At 39.5% G+C, this 12128-nt stretch overlaps 1 protein-coding gene across 1 annotated transcript in view; it reads right to left on the reverse strand.

The window, feature by feature from the left end:
* Nucleotides 1-2596: 2596 nt before the first annotated feature.
* Nucleotides 2597-12128, reverse strand: part of tubg1 (tubulin, gamma 1) — a 23931-nt gene continuing 14399 nt past the window's right edge. Inside the window, exons 2-4 of the mRNA XM_048614767.1 lie at nucleotides 10872-11024; nucleotides 4482-4643; nucleotides 2597-3942 (exon numbers count right to left, since the gene is read on the reverse strand). Coding sequence (XP_048470724.1) covers nucleotides 3745-3942; nucleotides 4482-4643; nucleotides 10872-11024 — 513 coding nt within the window. The 3' untranslated portion in view covers nucleotides 2597-3744. The remainder of the gene's footprint in view (nucleotides 3943-4481; nucleotides 4644-10871; nucleotides 11025-12128) is intronic.

Below are 12128 nucleotides of genomic sequence, written 5' to 3' on the forward strand. Positions count from 1 at the left end.
CAACTTATTTTAGTACTAGAAAATGGGCTGCATTAGATTTACTAGTTTATTTACCTGTATGCAGTTATAGTAAATCTCTAAGCTATACTCCAAAGTAGAAGACAATAGACATGTTAACTTAGTACATGCCGCAGGAAAATTGCAGAATCTGTCAGTTATAGCCCGATTGCGTTAAGATTTTCTACCCGGAGATAAAAGGTTAACGGATACAGGTGGAAACGAAGAATGGAAACTACATTACATGTGTGGTCTAAAGATGGACAAAAAATATTCAACTTGAGGGCAAGTGAGAATTATTGCCTTTGCCATCAAGGAGCCAGAGTAATAGGATGGGGCTCACAGGCTGGCTGGAGTCATACCTGGGGGAATGGTTGTAATTTGCTGGAGGTCAATCATTACAATCACACAGTGTTGCAGGGGTTCCTCAGTAACATTGTAAGACCAACTATCTTTAGCTGCTTTATCAGTGATCTTACCTCCATTATAATGTTAGAAGTGGGGCTGGTCATGGATTGCACAATATTCAGAACCCTTCTTGATTGTTCCGATATTGAAGAATGCAGCATGACCTAGACAACATTCAAGCTTGGGACATATTTGAAATAACATTTATGCCACATAAATGCCAGGCAATGACCATTTGCAGCAAGTGAGATTCCAACCATCATCCTGTAAATTCAGTGGCAATACCATCACTGGTGGCCCTACATTAACCAGAAATTGAACTGAAATCAGCCATATAAATACTATGGGTACAAGACATGGTTGGAGGGTGGAAATTGTGTGGCAAATAAATCATTTCCTGACTCCCCAAAGCATGTGCACTATCTACAAGGCACAAGTTAGGTCTGTCATGAAATACTCCCCACTTTCTTGAAGGAGTGTAGCTACAGCAAATATTAAGCTTTACACCAACCAAGTAACTTGTTTGACTGAAATTTCAACCATCATCTAAATTCATACCCTGCAATATGGATGCAGTGGCAGTAATACTGTCAGTGGGTTGCGGGGGGTGGTTGGCTTATTAAGAATGGTTAACACTGGGAAGTTGATGGTTATGAGGACCTGACTTAAAGTGTGTTGAAGTCTGGAGCAGATTAGCTGTGATCTTGTAGAACAGTGAGGCTGAATGGCCTGCTTCTATTTCATACTTACAAGCAGCGACCCACCAAACCTATATTTAAAAGGGCAGTAAATAAATGGGTGCATTGCCACTTGCAAGTTCCCCTCCAAACCACAAATATCCTTCATTGATCCTTGAATGTAGCTGCCAAAATCCTAGAATTCCTTCCCTAACAGGACCACGAATATACTTGCATAACATAGACTGCAGTGGCTCAAGAAGCTCATACTGAAACAGAAATAGGAGAAGGCCATTCAATGTGATATTAGTTGATCATCCAACTCTGTACTCTGTTCCTATTTTCTCCCCATAACTTTTGGTTCCTTTGACCCTAAGAACTACGTCTAACTCGTTCTTGAAAACAATAAATATTTTGGTTTCAACTGCTTTTTGTGGTAAAGAATTCCACATACATACCACTCTGGGTGAAGAAATTTCTCACCCTCACCCTTGTAAGGGCAGTTAGGCATAGGCAATAAATGCTGGTGTTAGCCAGCAGTGCCCACGACACACAAATGATTAGGGATACCGGTCAAGTGAACTGCTTTCTTCTGGATGGTGTCAAGCTTCTGGAATATTGTTAGAGATGCATTCATGCAGGCAAATGGAGATATTCCATTACAGTCCTGATTAATGCACTGTAGATTGTGGACAGGCTGTGGGGAGCTAGGTGGTGAGTTACCTGGTGTTGAATTCACAGCTTTCAACCTTCCTTGTAGCCACAGCGTTAATATACCAGGTCCATTTCAACTTCTGGTCAATGCATTATGGGCTCAGCCAGTATTTATTATTCATCCCTCAACCCTTGGGATGCTGCAGTCCATGATGATAAGTTCACATACACAAATTGATCCTTCATATTTGATTGCAAGAGGTTGTCAGAATTATGTAGTGGACAGTTACAAAATTTCAAGAAATTCATATTTGCTTTGTCCTGGATTTAATATTTGAAGGGCTGCTGAACCACACTGCTTAAATTGATGTAGTTCCTAAAAGCTCAAAAGGTGTTTTAACTCCCACATCCCAAGAACAAATAGAAGGTATCAGATTGTTTACTGTTATGTAACAAACATCAAACACTTACCTAAATAAATCAATGAAGCATTCAGGGATATTTTTGAAATGCAAATCACTCAAACTAATAAAATCTATATGATCAAAAACAGAAGTTGCTGGAAAAGCTCAGCAGGTCTGGCATCATCTGTGAAAAAACAATCCGAGTTAACGTATCGCATTCGGTGACCCTTCCTCAGAATTGGTTGAAAGCTATGAATTCGACACCAGATAACTCACCACCTAGCTCCTCACAGCCTGTCCACAATCTGCAATGCATTTATCAGGACTGTAATAGGATAATGTAATGGAATATCTCCATCTGCCTGCATGAATGAATCTCTAACAATATTAAAGAATATTGTTTTTGTTCCTGATTTACTGCATCTGCAGTTCTTTCACTTTTTATAAAATCCATGATTGTGGATATGTAGAAAATGTTTATTAGAATGCATCACATTGAGTTGCTTAATAATACACTACTCCATTATGTACAGACTTCTCCTAAGAGATTCCCACACACTCAATAAGCAAAGCTTAGCATAACTGAAACAGATTCGAACATTTTTAACAGCATCTTTGCTGAAGGGATCACTCATACAGATAAGATTTTGTGACTTCGTGGAGACTAAAGAAACCACAAGTAAAATCAAAACGCATGCCAATTAACACTTATACAGTTGAGTTTAAGATCTAGGTTTCTGTAACCTTTTGATAAACCAATGGTTGCTTCAATAAATGAGCAGTATGCTTTACTGATGTCTCACTGCTCAAGTGTATCAACAACCCTGGTGACCCCCAGGGCAAGTGTTCAAACATTTGGGCCAAGCTGACTGTACCTGCATTTCTCCATCGATGGGAAGCAAATATGACCAGTTCATCTTGTCTCAAATGTTCTGAAGGGAGCTGAGACCAGGTACATAATGCACTTGGCAAACAAACATTATACTTCACAATTTAAGTAAGTCAATATATTCAGTAGTATGAACTGTATATCCAGTAAATCAGTGGGAAAGTGAGATCAATAATAGTCTCAACTGACACTGCTTGAAATGCACAGTCACGCCAAAATTTATTAAAAGAAAGTTGCAAACTTTTGTCATATGTTTTTTTTTAAAAAAAGCTTATGATGAAATAGGGCAGATTTTCTTAACAGAAGCATCTATGCAGGTCTTTTCAGAGTGATATATACACAAAGCTGACTCCACATTTATGCAATATGTTGCTCTCACCAATGCTGCAATCAAACCTGCAGAGAAGTGTGCAACAGTGAATTACTAAACTAACTGAGATTCAGTTACACAGGTACAGCTATCCAAATAATGTCAAAATTACCAAGTTTCACACAATTTTTCTTTCAACGTGTCTGGTGATAGTATGGGACATCTGTGTTACACACATGAGACCAGTGCTGGCCTGATCGAGGGCATGTTGTACATTTGCCTTGTTTGGTGATATTCAATTCTTCACACAAAGGAAATCTGAACACAAATAGCAGACAGAGATACATATAGATGTTATTTATCAAATCAGAATAACTCTGTAATGTTGCCTATTAAAGTTATATTTTACTGCTCCTGGGTGCCCCAGGAGATATAGTCTGGACGGGTAGCAGCATGATACTCATCAATCAATTGCTGCACAATCTCTCGAGAAGTATCCAGCTCATCAAAGTTTTCCTTAAACATGTCCTCTTTGCGAAACTGTTCCAAGAAAGCTTCTCGCTTTCTAAGCTTGTCATACTGTCTGCTGGTTCTCTCAAACAGCTGTGGAACGAAAGGGATGAAAGTTATACATTTAAAGAGTTTTACATTTAAAACTGTTAGCACTACAAAATTCAATATGGATTACTACCTTTATTATTTCATGAGACCTCTCAGTTCTAATGCTGAAAGCCCTTTTCCAAATTTCTCAAGTTTACATCTGTATGACTAATTGGAGCTGAATAACAGAATATTGTTCTTCTAAGTTCTAAAAAGAATTCTGACAATGGTATTATTAACAAAACGTTATTTGGTTGGAAGCACACTTCCCACTCATTTACCGTGTCTCTTCTAAAGCAGGCACTTGCAGATCAAAAAGGAACAATATAACATTTATTGCCCCATCCTTGGTTGCGTAGTGGATGTTTGTACATTACACTTTACTCTAGGTCATTTATTTTTCCCTCCATTCTTTGCACATTGTCAGCACAAGCACAACACCAACCAACAGGAATCAAGCCCAATGAATACTACTGTGCCTATGTTCATTTGTCTTAAATTGTGACATTAATGAAAACAGTTGGTACAGTATTGGTACTTACTGAGGAGATGCTGGTGTGGTTAGCCATCATGAGACCACTTACACGATGGGCTGAAGGCAAGTAAGGAGATTTGCGTGATAGCGCCACCTGTATACTGGCTGGGCCCCATGGAATGAAGTTGGCCAACTTCCGCTCCCTTATTCTTTGTAGACTCTTGTGTACCTATTTAAAGAACATAACATAAAATAGGAATCTTACACTTACACTGTACCTATCACAGTCTGTAACATAAAGTGGATATGCTGTAATCAAACGTGTCAGAAACTAACACCACATTGAAAAGTGAATGACCATTCCAATGGTAAATATTTTATTGTTATTAGTTAAGTGGATTGTTTATGTAAATTTGAAATATAAATCCGACAGATTGGTGCTGTCTCTCTTCTAGGGTAGTACACTCCTTGGTATTACCCATCTCCCCTAGGGTGGAACGGCCCCTGCAAAACCCAAGTACGGCAGTTTTGTTAAATCACAGCATACGCTCAAGTTCTAGAGTCACATAACTTTATGACTGAGAAAAGAGTTGCTGTCTTGATAAACCACATTAACAGTGTCTTCCCCAGTAGAAACCAGCAGGCTGACCAGAAAACAGGATTAAATTGCAAGCATTTCTAGTGTTTATGGCTAGTATAGGTGGAAAAATTACTGTGGAGTTATTATACAAGTCAACACAATTTTCCATGTACCATAGAATGGAATAATTATCAAACCTGCTGTAAAAAAAAAACCTAGGTAACCACGTATAACAGGCGTCTGCATTTCAAGTCTGATACACATCTATGTAAAGAATACTGGATGATAACTTTTGGCTGGCAATTTGAATTTCTCCCATTTCACAAAGTGGTTAATCTTACTCCAGCAGGCATCGGCCAATAAAAACCGAAAGAACTGCAGATATTGTAAACCAGGAACAAAAACAGAAGTTGCTGCAAAAGCTCAGCAGGTCTGGCAGAATCTGTGAAGAAAAGAATCAGAGTTAACATTTCGGGTCTGGTGACCCTTCCCACAGAACTCACATTCACATTCTGAGAAATGGTCACCAGACCCGAAACGTTAACTCTGATTTCTTTCTTTACAGGTGCGGCCAGACCTGCTGAGCTTTTCCAGCAACTTCTGTTTTTGCGGCATTGGCCAATGGTGGCTGAGCCTGCAACTTCTCTGTCATGACGCGGATTTTCTTCTCTCCGATACTGAAGGTTTTGAGTCTTGCTGGAGCTTGGGTTGTTGGATACAAATTAAGTTCAAGTGTCTTAACCAAGTGGCTGTTCTCCACTAAAACTTAAAATGCAAGTTATTCAACCATGCAAAAGATTAAGCAGCAAGTATGATTCTGACCTCGCCTAGTATTTATATGTACAAATGTCCAGAGTGACTGGAAAATAACCTGAACCATAACTGATTTTCCATTCTCTAGCTCAGTGTGCCCAAATTGCCCCTAGGAACAGTGCAGTACTGAGGGAATGCAATAATTCCAGATATTGTCTTTTAGATCTGATATTAAACTGAACACCCATTGCCTATGCAAACAAAGGTAAGACATTCTGCAGCATTTCCTGAGAAGCAGGAAAGTTTCCCAAAGTCCACACCTACACTCCACACTCAACTATTGTTCGCAAAAACTGGTTATTTGACCACTCACTGATGTTCACTATTTGGGACATTATGTGCAAGCAAGTGTTGCAATAGTAGCTGTTCTCAAGAAGTTACTCATTGATTGTAAAGCTAGATGGGCCAATATGATAGCCACATGCAGCCATTTGGGAACCCAGATATAATTTTTTTTAAAATTAGTAATTAGTAAATTTTTAATTAATAAATAAAAGAGTAATAGATACTATCTATGGGCATTGACCTCAATGTTAATTTATTATAATGTGGGCTTTTACTCGTATGAACGAGAAACATGAGTAGGCTACTTGACCTTTTGAGTTTGCTGCATCATTCAATAAGATTTTAACCTCATCTCTACGTTCCAACATATCCCCTATAATCTTTCATCCCCTTAGGAACCAAGGATCTATCTACCTCAGCCTTAAAAATATTGAAATATTCTCAAATAGTGCCTTTTAAAGAAGAGCTAAGATTAAAAGTATCAACTTCTTTAATTACAGCGTGGAAACAAACCCTTCAGTCCAACCAGTCCATGCTGACCATAATCCCAAACTAAATTAATCTCATCTACTTCCGCTTGGCCCTTATCCCTCCAAACATTTCTTATTCATGTACTTATCTAAATGTCTTTTAAACATTGCAACTGTATCTGCATCCATCACTTCCTGTAAAAGTTTCTTCCACACATGAAACTCTACATAAAAAAAAGTCCCTCATGCATTTTTTAAAATCTCTCTCCTCTCACCTTAAAAGCATGCCCCCTAGTCTTGAAATCCTCCACCATAGGGAAAAGATACCTGCCATTCGCCCTATCAATACCTCTCATGATTTTATAAACCCTATAAGGTCACCCCTCAACCTCCTACATTGCAGTGAAAAAAGTCTCAGCCTATCCAGCATCTTTTTATAACTCAAACCTCTATTCCTGGCAACATCCTGGTAAATCCCTTCTGTACCCTCTTCAGCTTAATAATATCCTTCCTATAGCAGGGTGACCAGAACTGGACACAGTACTCCAGAAGAGGCCTCACCAACATCTTGTACAACCTCAACATAACATCCCAACTCCTATACTTAAAAGATCTGAGCAATGAAGGTAAGCGTGCTAAATGTCTTCTTAACTACCCTATCTATATATGATGAAAACTTCAAAGAATTATGTACCTGAACCCCTAGGTCTCTCTGTTCTAGAACACTACTCAAGGCCCGACTTGTAATTGTACACATCCTGCCCTTCTTCGTTTTACCAAAATGCAATACCTCGTATTTATCCAAATTAAACTCCTTCTGCTGATCTTCAGCCTACTGACTCAACCAATCAAGATCTCTTTGTAATCCTAGATAACCTTCTCCACTGTCCACTATAACATCAATTTTGGTGTCATCGCAAACTCACTAATCATGCCTTCTACATGCTCATCTAAATCATTTTTATAAGTGACCCCATGGAACACTGTTGGTCACGGGCCTCCAGTCCAAAAAACAACTCTTCACCATTGCTCCGTCTCCTGCCTTTAAGCTAATTTTTAATCCAATTGGCAAACTCACCCTGAATCCCATAAGATATAACTTTATTAAGTAGTCTACCATGTGCATGTGGGGAGGCAATGGCCTAGTGGTATTATCGCTGGACTGTTAATCCAGAGACCCAGGCAATGGGTTCAAATCCCACCATGGCAGATGGTGAAATTTGAATTCAATAAATATCTGAATTAAGAGTCTAATGATGAACATGAATCCATTGCCAATTGTCGGGGAAAAACCCATCTGGTTCACTAATGTCCTAACCTGGTCTGGCCTACATGTGATTCTAGATACACAACAATGTGATTGACTCATAACTGCCCTCTGGGCAATTAGGGATGGGCAATAAATGCTGGCTCAGCCAGTGACGCCCACATCCCCTGAATGAATAAAGGAAATAAAAAAAGTTCAAGTAAACAACGTCTACCGCTCTGTACTTGTCAATCATTTTGGTTACTTAATTAAAAAGCTCAATCAAATTTGCGAGACATGATATCTCTTGCACAAAACCATGCGGACTATCCGTAATCATTCCTTGCCTCTCCAAATGCACATAAGTCCTATCTTTCAGAATCATTTCCAGCGCCGAAGTCAAACTCACAGGTCTATAGTTCACAGGCTTCTCTTCACATCCCTTCTCAAACAAAGGCACAATATTAGCCACTCTTCAGTCATCTTGTATCTCACCCGTAGTTATAGATGACACAAATATTTCTGAAAGAGGCCCTGTAATTTCTTCCCTAACTTCCTACATGTCCTAGGATACACTAGATCAGGTTCTGGAGATTTATCCACCTTCATATTTTCTAAGATCTCCAGCACTTCTTCTGTAATGTAAACTGTTTCCAAAACAACAATAGTTATTTCCCTGAGTTTTCTAGCTGCCATTTCTTTCTCCACAGTGAAAACTCTCACAAAATATTCATTTACTATCTCTCTCGTCTCCTGAGGTTCAACACAACGACAACATCTTTGATCTTTAAGGGGCCCTACTCGCTCTCTAGTTGCTCTCTTGCTCTTAATGTACTTGTAGATTATCTTTGGATTACGCTTAACCTAAGTTGCCAATGCTATCTCATATCCTCTCTTTGCCTTCCCGATCTCCCTCTTAAGAACGCCCCTACACTCTTTGAGAGATAGTAGGCAACTGCTGATATTGGAGTCTGGGATAACAAGGTGTGGAGCTGGATGAACATAGCAGGCCAGGCAGCTGGACCCTTCAGAAGGGTCCAGACCCGAAACATCAGCTTTCCTGCTTCTCTGATGCTGCCTGGCCTACTGTGTTCATCCAGCTCCACACCTTGTTACCCCTATACTCTTTATTCTGTTCAAGAGATTCATTTGAACCCTGTTTTCTATATCTAATATATGATTATTTTTTATTCTTAACTACAACCTCAATATCTTTATTCATCCATTGTTCTCTAATCCTACCAGCCTTACCTTCCACTCTAACAGAATCATAATGTCTCTGAACTCTCGTTATGACAGTTTTGAAAGCCTCCCATTTATTAGACTTCCCATTGTCTGCAAACAGTCTACTCCAATCAATTTTTGAAAGTTCTTGTCTCATACCATTAAAATTTGCCTACTCCAATTATAAAATTTAATTTTTATGGAAGGCTTATCCCTTTCCATAACTATTTTAAAACAGAATAATGATCATTAGACCCAAAGTGTTCCCCTATCACTTCAGTCGCTTGCCCTGTCTTATTACCCAAGAGAAGGTCAAGTTTTGCTCATTCTGTAGTAGGGATATTTACATATTGATAAAGAAATTTTTCTTGAACACATTTTTAACAAATTCTTCACCATCTAAACCTTTAGCACTATGGTAGTCCCAGTGAATGTTTGGAAAATTAAAGTCACCTACTATTACAACCATATTATTCTTACACATGGTTGGGGATTTCTCTACATATCTGTTCCTCAATTTTCCTTTGACTATTGGTGGGTCTATAGTACAATCCCATCAAGGTGATTTTTTATTTCTAATATCAACCAATGTATTTTCACTGGATAATTTTTCAGAAATATCTTCTCTAGACAGAGCAATCATGTTTTCCTTAATCAAAAAATTGTTGTATACTTGATTGCTTACTGGTCATTGATTGTTAAAATTGTTCAGAATATAACTGTAAGTACCAGATTTCAGCGCTGTGAAACACTAGCTACATGGTAGTTAGATATGAGCAGTCACTGTGCAACCTCCACGAGTCAGAACAATTTAGGCCAGCAGAAAAATGCAAGTCATTAAATTGGTCAATGCTAGATCAAAACCCTAGAACATTCCAAAGAGCACTTTGGGTGCACCTACACCAAATGGACTGCAGCAGTTCAAGGTGGCAGCTTATTACTATTCTCAAGAGCAACAGGGATGAGCAATAAACGCTGGTCCAGCCAGAGACACTCACATCCCATGAATGAGTTTTTAAAAAAAAAACACCAATCAGCTCCAACAGGACAAGGTCATCGGCAAAAAGCACAGGGCGAGCAGCATCTAACTGCATTCTGGATTTTTGATGGGGGAGGCACTGGCAGATGAAAAGCTTAGGGGTGAGAACATTGAAAGTGGGGTATGGGTCAGGCGACGGAAGAGCGGGAAGTGGGTGTGTTGTGTTCCTGTGGTTTACATTCAGAACAATTACTGAGAAAGTCAAAGCCCCATTTGGAACAAGTACAAAAAAAACTGGAAGCTGCATTACGATGCTTGGAACCTAATAACGTAGAGGAGATTTCCAAACGTTTGTAAAAACAAATGACAATAGGTACTTGATAAATAAAAGAATTGGAAGGTGACCAATATCCTGGCGAGGATTACCCAACCTTTTACTCTGTTCAATTCTGCCATGTGGTGATATGGTATAAGAACCATAAGATGTTGGAGCAGAAGCCCATTCAGTTTGCTCCGCCATTCAGTGAGTTCATGGCTGATAATGATAATGCTCAATGCCAATTTCCTGCCTTTTTCCCAAAAACTCTTGATTGCCTTACTGATTAAAAATCTGTTTGTAAAAACAAATGACAATAGGTACTTGATAAATAAAGTGCATTTAAGTGCATAAAAACAAAGTGCATTTACCTCTCTTCTTGCCTGTGGAATCTGCATTCTATGCTGGCCTCATTTGTATCTAGCCAACTATTTCCATTGGACAACTCTGTTATGAAGCATTGTGGGACTTTCTCAAGTTGAGGTAAAGTGCTATATATGCAATTTTAAAAATATAAACTTTTAGCAAAATGCTATAGTCGTACCTGAGTAGGGTCCACCTCTCCCTGAATAATATTTAGAATTGCAATATAACAATGGTTAGTTTGTCTGTCCCTGCCAGTAGACACCATCACGTTCTTTGGCTGCAACAACCTTCGCATGACATCCAGAACTGTAGTTTTCCGCACACTTGGGACCTAAGAACAAAACACACATCAAGCTTTAAGCATGGAGTTGCCCATTTCCATTTCTTACATTTGAAAAGAAGGATTTCAAATGGATTTTAGCAGAATGATGTGCCCTTCCTGTGGAAATAGGAGATTAGGGAGAATTTCAACGTACATGGATACTATGTCTACAGGAACTGTATCTATCAGATAGCACGGATCAGTTGGAGTGGCAGTTAATGGCAATGCGAAACTTACAAGAGCAAGGAAGTGTGATGGATGGCAGTTTCAGGAAGGTACAAAAACCACAGATAAGTCAGGCAGAGATAGTAGGAACTGCCGATGCTGGACAATCTGAGATAACAAGGTGTAGAGCTGGATGAACACAGCAGGCCAAGCAGCATCAGAGGAGCAGGAAAGCTGACGTTTCGGGTCTGGACCCTTCTTCTGGAAAAAAACAAAGAAGGGTCCAACCCGAAATGTCAGCTTTCCTGCTGTGTTCATCCAGCTCTACACCTTGTTATCTCAGATAAGTCAGGCAGATGGGTTACTGCTAGGAAAGGTAGGAGAGGTAGGCAGGTTGTGCAGGAATCTCCTGTGGCTATCCCTATCTCAAACAAGTATGCTGTTTCGGATAATGTCAGGGGTCATGGCCTCTCAGGGGAATATAGCACTGATGACCAGGTTTCTGGTACTGAGACTAGCTCTACTGTAATGAGGGGTATGTCAGCTTCCAAACAATCAACTGTGATAGCAGGCTCTCTAGTCAGGGGCACAGACGATTCTACCACCGACAGTGAGACATCAGAATGATGTGTTGCCTCCTTGGTGCCAGAGTCATTGATGCCTTGGAGAGGGTGCAGAATATTCCCAAAAAGGGAGAGTGACCAGCAGAAAGTTGTTGCACACGTTGGTAATAATAACATAGGAAGAGAAAGGGATGAGGCTCTGCAGAGAGAATATAAGAACTTAGGCTGGAGTTTAAAAAGTAGGTCCTCAAGGATAGTATAGAACATAGAACATTACAGCGCAGTACAGGCCCTTCGGCCCTCAATGTTGCGCCGACCTGTGAAACCAATCTGAAGCTCATCTAACCTAAACTATTCCATTATCATCCATATGTTTATCCAATGA

The sequence above is a fragment of the Rhincodon typus genome, chromosome 30 (assembly GCF_021869965.1).
Source record: "Rhincodon typus isolate 14 chromosome 30, sRhiTyp1.1, whole genome shotgun sequence".
Lineage (NCBI taxonomy): Eukaryota > Metazoa > Chordata > Chondrichthyes > Orectolobiformes > Rhincodontidae > Rhincodon > Rhincodon typus.